General features: G+C 40.2%; 1 protein-coding gene across 1 annotated transcript; it reads left to right on the top strand.

Moving 5' to 3' along the window:
* The first annotated feature begins 8,141 nt into the window (after nucleotides 1–8,141).
* On the top strand, nucleotides 8,142–22,524 carry thbs4b (thrombospondin 4b). Its single transcript, XM_035391354.1, has 22 exons — nucleotides 8,142–8,433; nucleotides 10,714–10,911; nucleotides 11,243–11,490; nucleotides 11,839–11,941; nucleotides 12,247–12,329; nucleotides 12,422–12,473; nucleotides 12,601–12,755; nucleotides 14,976–15,113; nucleotides 15,506–15,583; nucleotides 15,927–16,079; nucleotides 16,335–16,439; nucleotides 16,549–16,656; nucleotides 16,746–16,905; nucleotides 18,617–18,735; nucleotides 18,913–18,965; nucleotides 19,102–19,295; nucleotides 19,712–19,890; nucleotides 20,330–20,378; nucleotides 20,542–20,738; nucleotides 21,284–21,456; nucleotides 21,761–21,900; nucleotides 22,150–22,524. Exons 1-22 carry the CDS (start codon nucleotides 8,355–8,357, stop codon nucleotides 22,206–22,208), a joined length of 2,823 nt encoding a protein of 940 aa, XP_035247245.1. The 5' UTR covers nucleotides 8,142–8,354; the 3' UTR covers nucleotides 22,209–22,524.
* Nucleotides 22,525–22,896: the final 372 nt, after the last annotated feature.

Below are 22,896 nucleotides of genomic sequence, written 5' to 3'. Positions count from 1 at the left end.
AAAAAACATAAGCTGATGTACTGCTTAAGTGAAATTTCAGAAACAAAATAAGTTCAGAATAATTGGAAGCGTAAAGAAGAACAAAATGTTTTCTTTTAAGCACAAACACTTTGTCTACACTTTCGTTTGGCCCCCATAGTGGTTCTGGAAAACCATTCGGCATCTCAGGAGGGGAAAGCAGGACACCGTCCAGGCTGTTCTTAGCGAGAACGATAAAACTCTGAGCTCACCTGGAGGTATTGTCGGAAGCTGAAAGGAACACTTTGAGGGACTTCTGAATCCGACAGACATGCCCTCCATTCGGGAGTCCATCTCCGTGACTTCAGAAGGTGGAAGAGTTCAAGTATCATGGGGTCTTATTCACGAGTGAGGGAATAAGGGAAAACAGGAGATGGACCACAGTCTAGGTGCAGCGGCCGCAGTAATGTGGCCAATGTGTTGGACGGTGGTGGTAAAGAAAGAGCTCGGCCAAAAGGCAAAGCTCTCAATTAATCAGTCTTCATCCCTACTCTCACTTAGGGTCACAAGCTATGGGTACTGACCAAAAGAGTAAAGATCATGAATACAAGTGACTGAAATGGGATTTCTCCATAGGGTGGAAGGGCTTACCCTCCTTGATAGGGAGAGGAGCTCAGCTGTCCAAGAGGACCTCAAAGTATAGCCATTGCTCCCCCACATTGAAAGGAGTCTGTTGAGGTGGTTCAGACAACTGATAAGGATGTTTTCCTGGGTACCTCCCCCAGCCATCTGGGAGGAGACCCCTGGCCTGGGATTTCCTTGGGATCCCCCGGGATGAGTTGGAGGAAGTCGCTGGGGAGAGAGGCATCTAGGCTGCTCTGCTTGCCCTGTTGCCCCTGTTGCCCCTGCGGCCCTGATCTGGACTTAGAGGTTAGAAAATGGATGGAAGGACTTTGCCTAAACGTCACCCTGAAGTACATATCAGAAAAATTAAAGACAAGTTGCGGTTTTTTAGTTGATCACATCACCTCAAAAAACCCTGCAGTGGCAAGGAATACAGCAGATGAATCATCTGTATTTTATTGAACTAAGTCTAATAAAGAAAAAACATTACCTAGTAGCAATTAACAGCACCCCACAAAGTGGTTCCAGGACATCTATAAAGACATAATTTGCTTGACTCATACATTTTTGTGGATAAATTTAATCATTTCAAATGTTAGATAATGTGGTTTGGTGTACTCACAATGATCTAATGTTCTGTGAGAAAAGCACTGTGTATTTAAACTTTTAAACTTCTGGCCAAGATTTATTAGACATCATTTATATGACTGTGACCCTTTCAGGGAATGGCTATGAGCAGACCTCTGTCTCCCAGAGGTTTCAGTGTTGATATGTGAACAGTAGCACAGGTTAGTGCTCACTTAAAAACAAGCACCTCAGAAAGGGCCAAGGATATGTGCCCCAAATGGGGAGAAGGACCAGGCACATGTTAAGATCATTAACGAAAGCTCCATTTGGCCCCACAGGCTAATATGTTCTTGTTTTTCACTTGTCTTGTAATAATTCATTGATACATATCCTGTCATACTCCTACAGAAAATACGTTTAGTGCCCAGACTGACTCAGTTATGCAATACCAAAGAAAACATACTTTTCACAATCAGACAATGCCATATTAATTGATTCTGCAGGGGAAATAACAAAAGAGTGAGGCTAAGATATAGTATTTCCTGTGGGCTAGAGGTAACAGATACCAACAGAGCAGACAGGTTTTTATCACTGTGTAAACATGGAGGATGAAGTAATGCTACAGTCCATTTCTGTTTGTCTGTTTGCTTTAGAGAATGCTAATCCTGAAAGCCCATTCCATGCCCCTCTGCTACTGGAGCTGCACTACTGTGTTTGCTGAGTATAAAGGAGATTACTTTAATCGTTGGGGCAGCACATATGCAGGGGCCATTTGGCTTTACACAAAATCTAATGAGAGAGGGTTGGATGTGAAGATTATAATTTAGGTCTGAGACGCCCTCTTCCAGACTGGGCACTGGTGATGACGGTTGCTTAATTAAATGGTTTTATTTGTATCCCTTCTTGTAAATGATCTCTTAAAGTATGGCAAATTTCTTCAGCAAGAGACTAATTCTGATTGTGTGTTTATACTTTGTGATTATCACAAACAGATGTTTCTGTAGCTATGATGCTATGTTTTTGGTGCCACACGTAAAGTTAGTGCTGAAATATTACTGAAGCAAAAGAAATCATCTTTAGCCAGTAAGTGAATGCTACGATTATTCATATTCTAAGCTTAACACCTAATATTCGACACCACATCTGAACAGGAAGAATAGTAATAAGAGTAATATCACTTCCACTACGGCTCCTTGACTAGTCAATCTCATACTGAAATCTAAGTCTAAAAATAGCTGTGACTAAACCTTACGGTTTGGATGATCTCATTGACCACATCATAAGTGACCCAGTGATTTCAGCAAGACTCCAGAGCGGTGAGATCATGTGGTCTACAGGAACCTCATTCTAATATCACCAGTGCACAGGGAATCTCTGTCTGTCTGCAGCTTGCAGATAGGAGACGGCTTTACCAGCTGTTCAAAACCCACGACTTTTGGAGTTTACAGCATGTCCCAGAGATATGTTAATGCCGCTGTTCTATTTCCTTTCAAATCCCCTTGAAAGTACTTTGTGAACTGAACAGTGAATATGGGGAAAGGTTGTTTGCGATGTGTCTGTGCAGTATTTTTGGCTGGACCGCAACAGCGGGGCCAGCCCTACAAACGCGAATGTCTGTGACTGAGTCACTGAGTGATGAAGTTACACCATTGGTCGGCCGGAGAGGTCCAGCCATATACTAGGTTTTGACCTGGTCTTCTTGTGTTATATGTTATTGTTATTATTATTATGTTGATTGATGAATCTGCAGTGATAAATTAATAAAATTTATACTAATTTATACTGTATAGGACAGCTCACAGTGGGTCATACATGTTATAAGTTACAGTAGATCATTTTATACTGTCTAAATTATTGAGTTCCTGGGTCCTGGGTGTCAAATGTAGACTTTGTAATAATGGACCATTTGTACCTTTGTACCAGGATTGCCTATTATTTGGCATCACATGGATCCTGAATAACCAGATCTTTACTCTGAATAATAGAGAATTTAAAATGGATGCAAGGCATAAATAGTTTCATAAGCGCATTGCCCATGTTGTCATTGGAGTACCTGAGAATTATCTGGTTGATCATAGACTCACTACCCATTTAGCCATTCCTAAAGTCAGAATTCTCCTCTCTCTGAGTGCTCAGAGTATACTCTAAACCCACAGGTGTCAAACTCCAGTCCTGGAGGGCCGCAGTGTCCAGTTTTCGGGGTATTCTCGACACAAGTGGTTAATTTAACTGTAAGTCACTGATTGGCTAAAAAATCCACACACCCTGCTCTCAAGGCCTTACTTGGCAGCTGATTGAAAGAAAACCACAAAAACCAGCAGACACTGCAGCCCCCTGGAAATTCCCTAATTTGGATGGTATGGATTTATAAGATCTTTGTAGCGAGTTGGACGTTTTAATTAAGCATTCATCCACTTACAGTCAGGAACTAGGTAACTGATGTGAATCAAAGTAAATGTCCCCTTGCTGAAGCACAATTGTGTCTTAATACGAACACTGTTTACCGGCTCCTGCCACATTCCAGTGTACGTTGGTCGTTTTTTAAATTATGAAATGGTTGCATTCTCTTTGTCGTCAGAGAAATAAGTAAGCTTCTACAGAAAGTGGTTATATTGCGCAATAGATCAGTGTGGCTAGCTACAGCGCCTCCTTGCTATATCAAATATCCTAATGGATCAGACAATATCTATCTGAAAAAAAAATCACATTTTAAGCCAACCAAAAATCTGTAATGCAGAATCCAGAATAGACCCATTAGCCATTTATGCTGTGGTAAACCAAGCAAACTGTTCTCTCTTTTTTTTCAGCCCAAAGATTTGAGCAGCCAACCCGCCATATCCTCTTTTAAAATGTGTACATGTTTAATTTCCAATATGTTTCACAATTGGAATTATTGTGCTTAAATTTCAAATGTAATAAAAACATAATTAAATATATTTATTTATGGTAGAGTTGCTCATCCACAAGTACCCTACAGTCACATACGATGTCATCACAGGTAATATTGCATCCCCACCCACACAAACATATACACACTTATCACTCCCACACACACACACACACACACACATACACACACTAACACACACAGACACACACACACACACACACCCACACATACAGACATATGACAAAACAGAACAAATTAAAGACGAAACACAGGGTTCCTTAAAATTTATGGATGCTGGGTGATTTTGCGGCTCCACTCAATCTACAGAGCTTCGTAAATTGAGCTCCATATCTTGTGAAATTGTTTCTCTTTGTTACTGTCCTTCGACATTGTCCTTTCAATACTCAAGTAATATTCAATTAATGTTTTCCATTTTTGAAGTGTAGGTGCTTCTTTGTTTGTCCAGTTTTGCAATATTAGCTTCTTATAAACTAATGACGAAAAAAGAATTTGCCATCCAGTCTCTATCACTGACTTTTAAAAAAGAATTTAACACAAGTTGTAAACCACTAGAATGAATGGTTGAGTGCTGCTATGTGCTTCTCAAAGCAAAACTTTTTTTAAAATTTCGTCAGTTGTTTATAGAAGCTGTTTTAATTACAGCTCGGATATGAGCTGATTTTTATTATTTTTCTCCCCTGGAATACATGCTAACTAATGTGTGGCTATCGCATAAAACTGCCAGAGTATAATAAAATGCTGTTTCTCTGAAATTCATCAGATTTTTACACAGCTTACAATAACTGTATGAGGCAGGGCACACTGCTGGACAATATATTTATTTGTCTTTTTGTGCTTATAAGTGAAACAGCAATATAAATGTTGTGTGTTTTTTTTAGAGGACCAGGCACATGTTACAGACTGATATTAAATACAGATGTGTACAGCCGTATGTGTGTACCCCACTTTGACACTGCACTTGTGCCTTTTCATTAAATTAATCCCCTTCTACAATGTGTTACTTTAAAAAGCTACATAGAACTACATACATGTTTGATGTGTGTCTGGCAAAAGCATCAGTGGTAGATCAGCCTAATCATCGTAAATGTGTCAAGTAATACAGAAAGAAACCTGATGGAGCACAGTTTTGTGTTGGGGAGAAAACAGATAGAATTACATAATCCAAGCTTGAAAGCCTAGTTCCTCACCTTTTGGTGTCCCTGTATGACAGCCAACCTTGGAGTGAATGAAATGAATGACTCACTCTACAGTATATGACTTCTGCTGCTGCAGCACAGACTGTCAAACACCTTTTATGGGTTATTACATCATCTAGATACGGGAAAAGTCAGTTTTCCAGATGGCTTCTGTGAATCGGGGGGTTTGTTATATTAAACTTTTGCTGGAACTCTCATAGCGGGAAAGGAAGGCACGAGACCTGATGTCCAACCATAATAGTTTTTGACAACATTCGTCAACATTTAAGAGATACTCCAATGGATATCAATGAAGCGTGACTCAATCATTGATTTATCAGGATATTTTACTTTCTGCCCCATTCACATTGCATAGCGTTTTTGTTTTCTTTCTAAATCTTATGAGATTTTTAAATACCCTTTGAAAAGTGTTTCAAAGCTACTTTTAACATTATGCATCAAACAGTTTAGCTAACAAAATAGTAGCACAATAAGTAATACCCAAGTGCGGTATATAAACATTTTTAACTGTTTACTACTTCAGAAAGACATTTTCACAAAAATACAATTACTCTATATGTATAACTACTTAAGTGCTTAAGATGTGCACTGTGCAGACTCCTTCATTGAATGCACCTCTGTATTCATCTGAAGCAAACAGAAAAAAGTAATCAGCCCTGTATCCAATGATTAAATGTTATTCATTTTAAATACCTATTTACCCAGACAATGCACTGCAGGAAATAGCATCGCCAATCTTCTGCCAATCACCATAACAGCGCGTCTTCACTGGATAATAAAAAAATAGGTTGGCTCACATTTCACTGTACTACTAAATTTCACTGTACTACTAAATACTGAATGAAACAGTACTTTTAAACCATCATGAATGATCTATCTATATCATCAGTCCTCGTGCGGATTTTAAAATTCTAAGAATATACCATTAACAGATACCTGGTTCGGTTTGTGTCTTGATCAGCTTGCTATGGGATCCTCATTCCTAGACCTGCGGTGATGACTTGGATACAGTTCAGAATGACAGGACTCAGAACCCATGAAACTGTGGCATGGGTCAGGTCAACTGAAACTTTCCATATGTCTATGCTCAAGCAAATTTGTTAAATTCTAGTTTCGCTTTTTCATTCTTTTTTTTTTCTCACACAATATTATGAAATTGACAGTTCTTGAATTAAAGCTATTGCAAAAGTAATGTAAATGGTCAACATTTATTCTCATCTTAAATGAAATAATTAAAATCCAGTTTTGTTTTTTCTGTAGATGGATATCTACTTGAAAACGGGAGTACATCCATTCTGGAAGGTCTAAAAAGCTGTGACACCTGCAAGCTATCACAAGATGTTTTGGGATTTTGGATTGTTATCTACTGGTGACCTTGGTGACGTATCTAAAGTAATGATTTATGGCCTCATAAATATATGACATAAGCTTCCCGCAACTGTGGGAGATGTTCAGAAGAGGTCCATGTTGTAAATACTGATGGCTTTATTTGGAAATGCATTACATACCATATCAATTGCATCACTTTCACCAAAATTGTTATTCCATAAGGAGCCAATAATTTGGAATGATTCATCAGAGTACTTGGCCAGGAATGTCCTTTCCTCCATCTTCTGGGCAGATAATTCAACAACCATTCCAAGACCAGTGGTGAAGAATGAGCTATATGAGAACCAGGTATATTGAATTACTGGATACATGCCCTCTGGAAGTGAGTGTTTCGACCATCAACCGCAAATTTTCAGAAATACAGAATTATGGAGAAAAAAACAAACTTCAGACACACATATATGCAGAAATGAACGTATGCTGATCTGAAACCCCACTCTTCTCTGAAATTTGACTGGGTTTATTCAGAGTTTATACAGTAACTGTACCATTTAATGTAATTTAGACATACTGCTTGCTCTTTTAGCAATTGCACACATTGTTCATGAAAGCAATATAACCAAATCTTTCTTGTGACACTATTTTAGAAAAACACCCTGCTATATGTAGACAAAGGCCTTAATGTATAAAGTGAACCATTTCCCATCATCTTTGGTGGCCCAACAGTATCTCTTGTTCATGATTCATGCAAAGTTAAAGGCTACATGACTGTTTTTTCCAGTACTTTGATTTTTCACAGACTTGTGGAACTAGACTTCCATGTGCTGCTATCCTCCAGATAAACAAAGATGTCTGAGCTCAGCTAATAGCCTCATCTCTCTGGGGAGCCTGGGTTGCAGGTTATAAGGGGGAGTGTTTATGAGTGGAATACAGGCAAGGTGTTGAATAAATGGAGCAAGAAAATTCAACCCAAGCAGTCATATGTCTTACATTGTGTCTTATGCAATTTAGGTGATGTCCTGGCTGCAACGCTGTCTATAGATAACAAATAAGAAATATTTGAAATAAATCCTACTTTATTGTCCCATATCTATGACTTGGAAATTCATTCACAAGTCTCTGGTCTTAATCTCAATGACCATATAGCCTGCTGCAGTATGTTGTTCTGTGTAGAGGATGAAAAATAAGTCATATTTTTGATATTATTTTCACTGCAGCATATTTTTGCCCTCCAAGACAATTGTATTATATAAAAAATTCAAATAAACTTTTTTCTGGTGGGCCCAAAAACGCAGCTGGATATCAATACAAAAAGCAAAAACACTGCACAATAAGTCAGCCGTTAAAGTTTTTATGTTTAACTGTAAAACTGAACAAGCTGTGCATCGGCAGCCCACGTGTTTTACGCAACCCATAAGCAACGGAAAGAGTAAAGAAATGAACAAAAAAAAAGTGTGGTGTCCCACACATGTTCCCCCAGGAGCCAATGGGCTGAACATCCTTGGTCACACCTTCTCGGTGTGGGGGCCGTCTGATTAGGGCATAAACTCCCCCTGAGCCGCCACTCTGGAGCACGGTGGAGGAAACAGAGCAGCCCTGCACCCGGAAGCCCCAGGAGACACCTCGCTCTGAAGCCATGACTGCCTAGGCTCCTGCCTTTTATAAGCCAGCCAGCCAGACACCGGGAGTGTTTTATTCACAGCAGCTGTGCCACAGAGCGGCACTGCTATTTGGACTACAGAGGTTTTACTCAGTGAAGGTAAAGGGAAATGGGGTTGTGGACGAGGTTGTTATTCCTCTTGCAGATGCTGCTACAGCTGTACATAGGTGTACAAGCCGAAAGCTCAAGTGAGTATCTGCTCATTTTTTACTTTTTGCTCACATTTATTTTATTCTATATACTGCATGAAGTATACCTGCATTCTCTTTACACATATTACAAAGCACACGTTACAGGTTTTTTTGTCTGTCTAAAACATGCTCCAAAAAGTAGTGTTTTATAAAATACATTAATTTGCTTTAGAACATTTAAAGAGCATTTAAAGGCAAAATTGGCTCTGCGTTTAGACACCAGGTGAACCTAATTTGCTCTAGTTTCTAAGCTTGTAATAATTCTTACTGATGATCTATGAGTATGGAATTTGTCTGGTTTCACATTTCCAAACACAATATTTTCTTCTGATGTGACACAAGCCTCTTTGTGTTAGAAGAAAAATAGTTTTTTTTTTTTAACCCAAAATGAATATTTTTCAAGAGGAAATTATTTACCACAGACATTTGGTTAATTTCCCTCTCAATCACAGGCATGCAGGTTACATTTATAGTACGGAATATGGGACTCACCACAAAAGCATGATGACTCTAACAGACCCAATGATTGACAATATTGAATAGAACAGTATTGCATCCAACATAAACAGAAAAACAGCCATTTTATTTATAAAGTCTGTGATTACATTGGCTGATGCTAAAATAAACATAGTCCATGCACACATTTCAAATGAGAAAATTCTTCAAGGTAATTCAGTAGATGTTCAAGGGCTGTAGTGTACTGATTCATTCAGTTCTGAGAGGATTGTTATAGTACATGTGGCCAAGCATAACTAGACCTTTTCAGAGACTTTAGTGGTCCCTCTAGTGCTAATCTTCACCTGGTTTTGATTTAATCAAAAGCCACAGCAAAAGCCCACGCTTGGGAAGATTTATTGACAGTCTGCTATAATGCATGTACAAACAATTAGAGTGCCCACTGTTCTGTTCGAAAAGCACATCCAAGATCAAACCATTCATTAGTTCCTGGAGAATTTTTTTTAGTTAAATAATTATTCCCTCTGTTTCTGTATATATATATATATATATATATATATTCCTGTAGGGATTGAGGGATTGGTTTAAATTTCAGTATCCGTTGCGTTCAGTTCAGACTCTGCCACCTACTGCAACCACTTATGCAGTCTGATAGCGTCTAGTTTCAGAAGGTGATTTTATCACAAAAGAAACTGGAGTTGTCCCGTTTTTTTCCTTCTTTGAAGTCAATGAACCGTCTCAGACTTGTATTCAATTTTGAGGAACCTACTTGCCTTCTCTGGTGTGTTAGGGCAAACTTTTATGTTGGTTACACTTATCAAAGTGCACTAGTTCTCTCATTTCTGAAGGGTGAAGGAAAGATATTTTATTAGGGGTGGCAGGAGGAGGGGCAGAGGCAGCAAATAGACTTTGACAAATAATGACTTTGGGAGAGACTTTCGCAATCTCAACTGACTGCCGTCAAAGCAGAACCATCGAACAAAGCTTTTGGCTTTGCAGAGGGATGATTGTGTTTGTACTGTTTCATGGGGGGACCCGGTGTTTGATTCAAGTCACGTTTGGCCAAACAGCTCTGTCTGTCGCTGTAACATCCGTCCCCAGAACAACTGGGCACGGTAAGTTGGAGGTGCATGGACGCACCGACAAAGACTTTGTTTGACAGCCTGGCCACATGTGATTGCAGACATTCACACCATCACTATGGGACTTTCAGGCAAGCTGGCAACTATTGTGGTCTGAAACACTGATGTAGGAGGACTCAAAAGTTCATTGTGAAAGTACAAACATATCTCCCCCAGTCGAAGAGAGGGATCTGATCCTTGAAATTTGGCAGTGGAAGGCACATTCCTGAAGCATTTGCTACCAATTTGACCAGGGCAAAGTACCGTATGTTTTTTAAGTACCTGCAAAGATAAGTAAGTCAAACTGCGCATGTCAATGTGTGCACTTTCTGTTTAAATTGCGTCCTCTGTAGAGTATTTAGAGTATCTTACAATATTTAGACTATTGCCTCCCACAGATTTCTTTCCTTCATCGTCATATACATCAACAAACATTCTTTAGCCACTATCTCAAACAAACTGTTACATAAAACAGCCACATGTTTTTTTGGAGGAGCAAAAGCATACATATCCACATCTCTTTGAAGAACCAAACTGAAGTAAATTAAGCAAAAGGCCATTTGAGTTCAGAGAGCTAACTCAATAACACAGCACACAAAATGAAACCCAGACTAGCCTTCCCAGTAACCACCTAAGACAAGCTTCACTGACTCACTGAGTTTGTTCTGGACTGGTGCTTACTGGACTTCTTACCTTGCAGTTTATGACCTCCTGGCATCACCGGAGTGTTTGCCAGACTTGCTTCAGGGAGGACTGAAGGGTCAGTCTGTGAATGAGGCTTTTATTCTGACATCATTCAAGCTGCAGCCCAAGACTGGAACCACAGTGTTTGGCCTTTACAATCCCAGGGACAATGGAAAATATTTTGAGTTTACAGTTTTGGGGAAGCTCAACAGAGGTAGGTATACCATATCTGCATGCTTTTCCTTAGCATGCTAACTATAACCGGCAACTTCATTGTTACAAACACTTTTTATGGTGGATACCGGATGCAATTTTACTTTCACAGTTTTTGTGCAATTTTCATTATTCCGGGATTAAAATTTTGATCAATCTTCTAACAATAGAAAAACTCCTATCCTTTGGTGGTTGGATTTTCCAATTAAGGATAGATATGTATTCGGACACAGCAAGGGAATTCACGAGTAGTTCGCGGTGGCTCTCGTATTGGAGCCCTTCCACTGTTGACACCCCCCCCCACCCCCCCCACCCCCCCGTCTCCGTGACAGCGACTTTGCGGTACTTGAGGAGCGACGGACGGATGAGCACCGTCACCTTCAACAACGTGCCGCTGGCGGACGGGCGTCGCCACAGCCTCATGTTCCGCTTCAAGGGCATGCAGCACGGCTCCGTCGGCACGGAGCTGTACGTGGACTGCCGGCTCGTCGAGACCGTGGCGGACCTGCCCGCCGCCTTCCGGGGCCTCCCGTCAGGACCCCCTGCGGTGGAGCTCAGGTCCATGCAAAGGAGACCCCAAGTGAGTGAATAAAGCTACCGCATACGGTGTAAAGAAACAATCACAGCGATGCATGCTGAATATTGAGTGCTTAAGAATACATATGGTCCCAAATGGCAAAGCCACAAGGATGTGAGGTCCTTATATATTTTCACAGTTATATATTCTCAAAATCTAAGCACACGGACCTACCTTTGTTGTAGGAAAGGCAATGTTTTTCCAAAGGAGCATTTCAACACAGCTGATGTTCTGTTACTATGATTGAACTTCTGTCCAAATAGCCTGTAGAGAACTCAAGTATGATGGTGTTTTCCACTATGGAGGGAAGGGTGCAGATTCACAGTCTTTTCATGATTTTTCTCTTGGTAGGAGGAGCTGGAAGAACTGAAGCTTGTGATTGGAGATTCATTTGAAAATGTTGCTTCCTTACAAAACTGCTATTTTCAACAGAGTGACGCAGTACAAGTTTTGGGTAAGGTTTTAATGAAATTTCAATGAATTATTTGAACCTTTTTAACCAGTGGCAACATTTTAACATGCTGTCACAGATTTGGGATGCTTGTATCACAATCCTCTTGAAAAATACATGCAGACTATAACAATGCATGACACTTGGAATTTTTATTTTTGAACTTTATCCCAACATTATTAAACCAGCCTCTGCCATTATTTAGACATTTGGATATCAGCTATCCCAAGAGGTGCTTTCTTTTACTCCAGTTATATATGCCCTATATGATGGAGCTGCACTTTGGCTAATAGAACCCTTTCCTGCAGGTGTCAATACAAAGCAACTGTCCAATCAAATGCTTGAGCTCACCAAGGTCATTGCCGAACTAAAAGACATTATCACCCAGCAGGTAGTCTATTTTTATTGCCCTTAAGTTTTCCAATCCATCTTCACCAGGTCTTGATCTTTAAATGCCTTTCTTTTGTTTTGTTTTGGTTACAGGTCAAAGAGACTTCTTTCCTGAGGAATACCATTTCGGAATGTCAGGCCTGTGGTAAGATATATTAATTAACTTATAGCTCTCTATAAAGTAAATGGTATGCCTTTAAAATGTTATTAACTCCATAGATTAATGATGAAAATACACAGGGTCTTGTGATTTTTTTGTGGTATATTTTAAGGACTGGGCGGCACAGATAATGTATTGAAGCCAAGGTGTGCCCCTGGAGTGTGCTTCCGAGACGACATGTGCTTTGAGACAACAGATGGGGTAGAGTGTGGGCCTTGTCCTGATGGATACACTGGCGATGGATTCAGATGTGATGACGTGGATGAGGTAAGACCCTTGAACCAATCAGATGCTCAAACACTCAACAACAAAGAGACAGACAGGTGGCAACAAATTAATGATGTTCATCTGCCTTTCCAGATGGCTCAACATTGTTAATGACTGCACAATAAGGAACTGTGTGTTTTTTGCCATAATTTTACTTTGCTTGTTTACATGGTGCCATAATATGATCAAATTCTATCCAAATGACCACATTTTAAGAGTGCCAATATACCACAAAGTAAATTTTCATGTGAGTACATAGAAAATTTACTTTCTTATACCTGGACATAATATGATCACAGTTCAGTGTGAATAGACTTTGTTGTTTAAAACATATTTTTTAAAGATCTAATATTAGCAAGAGGCCCAACTTTCATTTTTAAAATAGTTTCTACTTCATATTTACCACAGACAGAATATAGGGTGACATTTGCAATGGCACAAGAAAATTTCAACCGTGTTAAATTGTTTTAATTATTTACTTTTGAAGCAGGAAAACAAAACCCAAATGATTGAATTAATTAAATGTATAATTTAAAAATGGAAATGGATAACATACTTATATTTTTAGTTCTATGATTTTTTTTCATAGCTGTCATTAATTTGTTTCTACATACATACTGTTAATATCCTTTGACTAATTTGGGTGGTGCTTTCTCTCTCTCCAAAACACACATACTGGCACAGAACAGCATACTTTCCACTAAATTATTCAAATTGTGAACTTTTTCTAAACAATGAGATAACTAATTATCTCATGAGATCACTTCATTGTTTTTGGATGAAAGAAAAACATTTTCCAATAATGCCCATTGACAACAGCACCTCACATTTCCAGGAGTGCTCCAGATGGTCTTGCCTCCCAGTGTCCAAACTGGAGCCAAACATGGAAATATAAATTGTTTACTCGAGAGTTCAGTCACTCAATACTTTTTATTTAATTGTGGTTACTTAGCATTCATCACTTACAGCCAGAGAGGGAATTTGCACAAAGCATAGGATTCTAAAGATAATAACAGCATTTTATTGTGGTTTCTCATCAGTAGCACTTATGATAAACAGAGCTCTGGCTTTCACTCAACTTGTCTGGCCAAATTTCCCATTGGAACGTGTAGCTTAGCAGTCTAAACTGAAACGGTCAATAGGGTTACCGTTAGATATCGCCTGACTGACTGCTTCTACACAGGTCAGTTCTCAGTAATCCATAGTGGTTACTTCAGTAATACTTTTTCTCCTTATGTTGCAATTGACTGGTCACGCAAGTCAAATTCAGATTAATCTATCACTATTAGTACAGCATAGACTTGATTGAGAGAGTGTTGGATGACTAAGCCTGTGAAGTCATAATGTTAATGGCGGAAACCTGAGGCAGCCTCTATCCCCTATTTGAAGACATTGAGATAATTATTACTTTCCAATTCTGATTTAATTTCATACAGAGGTCATTTGTAGTGGCTATTTTACGTAACCTCAGAGCGAGATCATAAAAACAACCAAAATAAATTTTCAGTTTTTATTTTTTATTTTTGTCAAAATATCCTTAATGACGTACATTCATCCCTCAATGTACGTCATTAAGGATATTTTGGAAGTTACAGTCAAGAGTCAAGGCACTTTTGGTCTCCCAAGATGGGGTATTACTTTGACTTCACCCTGATATTATGTTTAAATTTTATGCTACCTTTTATGTTTAGGGTCAAATATACCGCAAGCATAATATCAGGGTTAATGGATGCCAACCTGAATGTTCTAATATTCCACTATGCTAAAAGAGCAAAACCATGTGATGGAAATGATGAATTGCATTCTGGATTTGTGTCAGACTGGTAAACCCAACTGCGTCACTTTTCGTATTACTTTTCAACTGTATTGTGCTATAAAACAGAAAACGTTTCCATCAACAAGCTTTAACCTTAATATGTATCATTTGGAGGTTAGGTTTAGGATTGGGGGTTATGTTTAGGATTGCGTGATCTGACCCATGGATCAGGTGTTGGGGGTACAGAGCTTCCTGTGACTAAAAGCTGGCAATGTGTCACAGGCAGATTACATGTTCCTATTTGTCTTGATAGTGTTGGGTGGTCCATTTAAGGACCATAGAAAATGTATGAGGCACAGGCCCAGAAATTTGGTTAGTCTCACTGAGATTAAAATTCCATTCTGAGCTTTGTGCATCTGTTACGGTCATCTGCAAGGCGATACATCGCTGTCGTTTGTTTACAGTGCCAGTTTAACCCTTGCTTCCCTGGAGTGCGCTGTGTCAACACAGCCCCAGGCTTCAGGTGTGAGGCCTGCCCTCGAGGCTACACTGGGCAGATCCTCGAGGGGGTGGGCATCATCTACGCACAAACAAACAAACAGGTAAACCACCAAGTGCCAGCGTTTCAGCGTCCGGTTTGTGTCTGTACGCCAAAATAACGTGCATTCTTTTCTATACTGTGCATGTCAGCATACAGAAGTGTTAGGGAGTGGCACAGAGTTTGCATATGGTTGAGCATTCATTAATTAGTTCAATTGCCTTTCAAGCATCATTGATAATAGTAATTTGATAAAACATTCAGTGGAAAAGATCTGCACTACTTTCTCTGCATTTTATGTAATACTATTAAGTGAAAATAGTTTACATGAATAACTGACCGTAGAGAGGCAATGAGAAAATGTATAACTCCACTCAAAGTAGTCATTTTGGTATTCCTGTAATCTTGAGCAGTTTGAGAGGTTAGTTTGCTCACTGGTGTCCGTGCTGCATGCAGGAGTGCAACGATGTTGATGAGTGCCAGGGGCCCGACAACGGTGGGTGCGCGGCCAACTCCCTCTGTCACAACTCTATGGTAAGAGCGTGCCGCTTCTTCTGTTCATCTAGCTCTCCACCCGCTCAGCAGGACACATGCAGAACTTTGCTCTTTTGTTCTCTGTCACACTCAACCAGGGGAACCGGAAATGATTTCACATATCATTTGTCATGTTAGTGCCTGTGTGAACCATCCTTGTCTCCACATCCGTGTTTATGAGACCACAGCGAGTCATGATTAATTGTTATCATTAATTTAAGATTTGCTAGAAGGAGTCCAGGGAAGTTGGTGGATATTAAAGCTTTTATAGTTGCAGGTCCAGGCATTGCCATTGTGTCTGGGTCAGCAAGACTACATGTCCCACATTCTGGTGTCTTCCCAGGGATCATACCACTGCGGAAGCTGTAAAGATGGCTTCACAGGGGACCAGGTGAAGGGCTGCAAGCCAGAGAAGAGCTGTGGGAACAGCCTGCAGAATCCGTGTGACGTCAACGCGCAATGCATAATGGAGAGAGACGGCAGCATTAGCTGCATGGTGAGAATCGGTGCCTGGGGTGTGGAACCATACAGGTTATAAAGAAACCGCAGAGGTTCCTAACTGCTGACTTTATGTTTAGGAGACCTTACTGACTCTTTCATGGTTTTAAATTTTAGAATGGGAGCTGTGATCTCCTTTGTTGATCTGGAGGTCTTTGACAAATAATCATTTTATCCTTTTTGATTGTACGCATAATACCACGTGCAGGAATATCAGTGAAATGCAATTCTTTGGTCTCTTTGCGTGTCTCAGTGTGGAGTTGGCTGGGCTGGAAATGGATACTTGTGTGGCAAGGACACAGACATTGATGGCTATCCTGACGAGAAGCTCAAGTGCAAAGACCCAACCTGCAGAAAGGTGATATGAATTGTGTGGAATTTGTGCGTTAATCTGCATCTGCAACAGTGAAGGAGGAAAAATCTATTGGAAATTTTTGCATTGTATTTAATCTCTGTATCCTTTTCAGGACAATTGTATCTTCGTCCCCAACTCAGGACAGGAAGATGCAGACAGGGACGGGCAAGGGGATGCGTGTGATGGGGACGCGGATGGAGATGGAATTATAAACGAGCAGGTACCCCCAAACCCTGCCTTGTTTTCCAGGCCACAAGAGTTCCAAACCTCAATACAGTCTGACTCTCAATCCAACCCTCTTTCACCCAGGACAACTGCTATCTGAAGCCTAACGTAGATCAAAAGAACAGTGACAAGGACACCTATGGAGACGCCTGTGACAACTGCCGCTTGGTTGTGAACCCAGACCAGCGCGACACAGATGGTGATGGGAAGGGGGACGCGTGCGATGACGACATGGATGGGGACGGTGAGATAATGTAGTTCAGATCATAACCGACCACAAAAACGAAACACGATTCCTTTCAGATCAAGTGTTGTTTCATTGTATTGACTTTTAAAAGAAACTACATTTCTTTAACCAGGAACAAACAAGTCACGAGAAAGGGGTAACATTGAAATAGTGTCCCTGTCAGTATATGAGTTCTGTTAATCCAAGGGATATCAGAGAAGCAACTTGTTCAATTCACAATAAAGCATTCATAGAACAAACAGTGAAACTGAAATGAATAAAACTATTCAGGGAGATTTACATAGATCACGCTTTTGCATTTTTAGTATTACAGCTCAAGTGCCTATTTCAACGGCACACAGGGCCAAGTGTAGCTCTGCACTAAGAGTAGCTCTGCATGAACAATACCACACTGCTTTTAGGTTTTTGTTGAAGACTTTTAGTCCTTAGAATGGTTACAGAAGTGGAATAATTCATCACTCCCAAATGAATTGCTGTAGTAGTTCATTGTTAACATTTTAATAACATATTCTGATGTCTCTATTGGTGGTATTTCTTCCTGCAACATTTGGAGGAAATTACTATTCCAACACTCCATCAAGCTAAGAGATGTTAAAAAACCCCACAAAGGCCATTTGTCCACTGCCCGGTTTATGTTATGTTAACCTTTTGGCTGAAATAAATAGCAGCCATGCTGGTCTAAGTGACTCCATTTGTTTTCATTGGGGGTGATAAATGATGTGGAATTTATACACTAACAGTCTGTCTGTCTCAAAAATATGCTCTTTCCAATTAAGCTGTTTACAAAATGAGAAAGCCAGGGCCCATGATCAAACCCTGTAATATAAAATAATTATAAATTACAAAAATGTAATGTAACATTTTTTTTTTTACATGGGATGAAATGTGTTCCGATTTCATAAGTGATTAATGTCACAAAACTTTCAAAAGGTTCTAGGAAAGTTATTTACCCTGTACTGGTTCAATTTCTAAATTAAACTACAAGGATATTCTTAAAGACCTTACAAGACTGTGGTGGGAGTTTCTTTAAGACATTCCCTCTAAACATTTAACAACCAGGTTATTTATTGATCTGTTAATTATTTTTTAAATCAAAGTCTTTTAAAATAAATGTATGTTCTAATATTAGACAGGTAGACAACCAGTTTGATTCTCATGTGCAACTTGGCCATTATACCTTTCAGCAAGGTACTTAGCCTTACTTACTGTAGTAATTAGTCAGTTGTATGAATGGATAACATGTCCCTGTTTCTTGGATAAAGACGTCTGCTGAATAAGGAAATAATAATAGATCAGTTAAATTAATAATTAAATATAATTTCTTACGGATTAAAAAAAAAAAATATATATATATATATATACATTTGTATTTCTCTCTTTGACATCTTGTCTATGCTTCCAGATGCATGACAGAACCTCTCACTATCTGTCTCTGTTCTTGAAGCTGCAGTATTTATTCTTATCTGTATCTAGAGCTAAGTGGTTGAAGACCAGTGGAAAATAACATCTGTGAAAACACTGCAAATGAGCATTGAGTGCAACAGCGCCACCTAATGGAATTGTGACACAACAGTACATAGATATGGCGGCTTTTGCCTCAAATCAAATGTATACGTTTCCTCATCTCTGTAATTATAGTAGTGGAAGTACTATATAGAGATGCAAATAGATAAGTTTATTAGTTTCCTTGATTTCTGTCAACCTATAGGCCTGAAGAATTTCCTGGATAACTGCCAGAGGGTCCCCAACCGTGACCAGCGGGACAGAGACAATGATGGAGTCGGGGATGCTTGTGACAGTTGCCCCGACATTCCCAATCCCAACCAGGTACTGTTAGCCTGGGGTCACCCTTCATTACAGGCATTTTAATCCTATGTGAAATGTTGTTTAGTTTCACTTGCCGTCCTTGATTTCAAAGACATTCATGGTATTGAACTGAAGTGCTTTCAAATGTTCATAAATGATGTGATTTTAAAAAAAATGCCTGTTTTTCTTTCACTGTAGTCGGATATTGACAACGACCTTATTGGAGACTCATGTGACACGAACCAAGACAGGTACTGCTAACCAAATTCAACCGTTCAACAGAACAAACGCTGTGCCCAGAAGTACCATGTGGAATAATTGTATCCGCCAATCACTTCCTGCCGCTGGCCCATCAGCTTGACTGTTTTCTTTTCTCGTTTGTCACAGAGACGGCGACGGGCACCAGGACTCCAACGACAACTGTCCCGACGTCATCAACAGCTCACAGCTGGACACGGACAAAGACGGCATGGGGGATGAATGTGATGACGATGACGACAATGACAACATCCCTGACTTCCTCCCGCCTGGACCTGACAACTGCAGACTGGTGCCCAACCCTGACCAGATTGATGATAATGGTGTGAAATATAATTTTTTACCTGACAAGTGTATGAACCTGGGCCAATGTTAATCATGTTAGTGGTAATTAAAATCCATTAAGTGAGCAAAAACATGAAAATACAAAAAGACGAGTTGGTGGTCTCCAACCCTGGTCCTGGAGAGCTACAGGGTCTGCCGGTTTTCATAGTGACTCTGCACTTCATGAATCAATTAGAGCAATTGATTACACAGTTAACTCAACTTACCTGATGTCTTGGGTCTCAATTGGGTGCTGGTGAAAACCAAAAAAAGGTGAAAACAAAAACCATAAGACCCTGTAGCTCTCCAAGACCAGGGTAGGAGACCACTGGTCTACATGGTCCACAAAAAACCATGTCTGGCCAATTTATCTCTGCCTATATTTTGTAGCCCTGACTGGTGCTTTTTTGAACAGGTGATGGGGTGGGAGATATCTGTGAATCAGACTTCGACCAGGATAAGGTGATCGACCGAATCGACATCTGCCCTGAGAATGCAGAGGTCACCCTGACTGACTTCAGGGCCTATCAGACTGTAGTGCTGGACCCCGAGGGGGATGCCCAGATTGACCCCAACTGGGTTGTCCTCAATCAGGTGACTCATATCCACACTCTGCCTATAAAATTTACACAAGGAATATTTTAAAAGCAGAGCATATTATGAGAAATCCCAGTGTGCATTATAAGTATTATGAAAAGCGTGACATTGAATATATTTGGAACTGTGTCTTTAGTTATAAATTGATAAATTGCCAGCCGACCTGTCTTTTACTCTCAAATTCTGAGATTATATTTGAATATTCCCCACGCTACCACATTGCTTAAATGTGACCTTTAAATGTCTATTTTTATGCATTTTTTTTGCATCATTAAATATTTTCTTCCTCTTTCAAGATTACCAATCCTTGTAGTCCAGACTTGGAACATCAACATGCATATTGCTGCTGTAATTGTTTGCAATTACTATACCTTGCAAATGCATATCATGCAGTGAATCAATTATCCACTATATAAACCATGTAATCTCTCATCAGGGTATGGAGATTGTACAGACAATGAACAGTGATCCTGGACTTGCTGTAGGTATGACTGATCTTATTTCCAACATCAGGCATTGAGGCTAAAATGTAATGAGATGAATATTTTGCTCTCAGGAAACCAACTTTTCCAAAGTAACCTAAGAAACATGCGTTCCTGTATGGAGACTGAGTAGTTTTGTCTGACCAGACTGCTCACTGCTGTCCAGGTTACACAGCCTTCAGTGGGGTGGACTTTGAGGGCACCTTCCACGTGAACACGGTGACGGACGATGACTACGCTGGCTTCATCTTTGGGTACCAGGACTCCTCCAGCTTCTATGTGGTGATGTGGAAGCAAACGGAACAGACCTACTGGCAGGCCACACCCTTCAGAGCTGTGGCAGAACCTGGCATTCAGCTCAAGGTATAGTCATAGCTTAACATTAATTAAAAGTGCCTGATCTTTCTTCTCCGGTTTCTGCTGCTAGTAGTCCGCAGCGTTTTTAAGTTGTGGTCTTGGTGTCTCTGTCTCAGCAGCGACTTACTCTTAACTTAGGGAGAGAGACCAGGGTGATAGCTAGGGGGTAAAAATGTGGACAAAGCTGTGTGAGGGTTACAGGATGATCACACTTCTGGAAAGTGATTTTTCAGAGATGGTTAGTCTGCCACCATTGCCGGCTCGTTGAGTGAATAGAGGGCAAGAACATTAATCTCGAAGGCCAGCTTGCTGGATTCCACAGTTTACAATTGGTAGAGTTCCAGGAACTTAGTAGCATGTCCTTTAAGGAACTAGTGTGCACACCAGAGCTAGGAAGGGGGGAGACTCCAGAGCAGGCAGGGAGAGATAGTTGGGTGATAGTTTCAGTAATATGATGAGGGGAATGTGCAACATGTGCAAAGAGAAAAGTACCTCACCCTTAATGACTCACCTAATCTGCATGGAGTGCCTCATCCCTCTTTTCCACTCAGGCTGTGAAATCACAGTCCGGACCAGGAGAACATCTGAGGAACTCCCTCTGGCACACGGGAGACACCGATGACCAGGTGCGGCTGCTGTGGAAGGACCCGCGTAATGTGGGCTGGAAGGACAAGGTCTCCTACCGCTGGTACCTCCAGCACAGGCCCCAGGTCGGGTACATCCGGTAAGATCAACACAAAGCACTGCCCTTGCAATACCTTGATTCTTGAGGCTAATGAGGAATGAAAAAGGTGCAGGAATGAGGGGGTAAAATTAGGGCAGGTGTTTCAAATATGGACACAAGGTTTTAAAGTCTGTGTGAGGCAAGCATATTATGCCAAAGGAATTATAGCATGTTGTTTACAGGTTTGAGGTCCTATAATCTAAGACCAGTAGAGACACACTGAACTAAATTGATTCAGCTAAACATGTGTAAACGTGCTGTTAACTAAACATGTGTAAATCCTACATGTGACTGTTTGGAACAGTGCCCGATTCTATGAAGGCACAGAGCTGGTGGCAGATTCTGGGGTGACCATTGACACAACCATGCGAGGAGGCCGGCTGGGTGTGTTCTGTTTCTCTCAGGAAAATATAATCTGGTCCAACCTTCGGTACCGGTGCAATGGTGAGTGATGTCAACTGATATTAGAGGCTGGCTGTTGGATCTGACAATTTTGATTGAACCACAACATGGTTCCTCTTTGAGAAAGGAGTGGAGACTTTAATTTCCGTTTATTAACGGTTGAATGATGTGAAAATGTACCCTAGATTGCAGGCTTCATGCACAGCACCTAGATCACAAAAGGAGCACTGAATAGCAGCAAAGGGGGTTCAGCATATTTAAATGGATTTTCTGTTCCTGCCCTGTCCACAGACACCATCCCTGACGACTTCCAAGCATTCAATGTGCAGCACACTGACGAACCTCTTTAAGCAGATACAGAAGAGTAACGATGAAGCAATGGGACCAAAAGGGATACATCCTGCACAAACTCCCTGTGGAAGGACATAAGCACAGTACGCATTAGGAAAATAGTTTTTGTGCACAGATCCAACTGTGCGTTTCACATTTGCCGTCTTAAATAAAAAGATGTATGTAATTCACTTTCCAAACTTAATTTCAATCTGAATTCACGTAACAGAAAAAGTATTCATACAATGTATATCAGTATTGTTTAAAAAATCTGACACTTGTCTTTGAAATGTTTTTTTATTGAAATTTTAAATAAAAAAAAGCTATTAAAACATTTGCAATGGAGTTGCTCATAAGTTATTCACTTTTTTTATAAAGGTTCCCACATGTTTGGCTCTTGATCTTAAAAACAAGAATGTTATTTATAAAAAAACAAAACAATTTAGGAATTCAAAACATATAAAAGTTGCAATTTACAAAACTTGAAGGGCATTTCAGCAATCAAACGAGGCAAGGGCTTGAGTTTACAGCTGGTTAACCACACTATAGCAACCTCTATCATGTAGAACAAATTCGGAATACACATAGCACCCCTTTCTGGTCATCCAAAGAATGAAATTCAGAAACACAAAAAGAAGAAAAAAATCTAATAAAGTTTACAGTACCTTAGTGTATAACCCAAGCCAGGCCAAGTCTTTTTTTGGCTCA

Source organism: Anguilla anguilla, chromosome 14, assembly GCF_013347855.1.
Source record: "Anguilla anguilla isolate fAngAng1 chromosome 14, fAngAng1.pri, whole genome shotgun sequence".
In the NCBI taxonomy this organism is placed as follows: domain Eukaryota; kingdom Metazoa; phylum Chordata; class Actinopteri; order Anguilliformes; family Anguillidae; genus Anguilla; species Anguilla anguilla.
This window is presented reverse-complemented; position numbering and strand designations above follow the sequence as displayed.

What these genes read in the sequence shown, in the direction of transcription:
- thbs4b (XM_035391354.1), top strand. Translation starts at nt 8,355, where the DNA reads ATGGGGTTGTGGACGAGGTTGTTATTCCTCTTGCAGATGCTGCTACAG. An exon ending in TGTACAAGCCGAAAGCTCAA is followed by an intron (nt 8,434 to 10,713) that starts GTGAGTATCTGC and finishes CTTACCTTGCAG; the next exon opens with TTTATGACCTCCTGGCATCA. An exon ending in CCTTCGGTACCGGTGCAATG is followed by an intron (nt 21,901 to 22,149) that starts GTGAGTGATGTC and finishes CCCTGTCCACAG; the next exon opens with ACACCATCCCTGACGACTTC.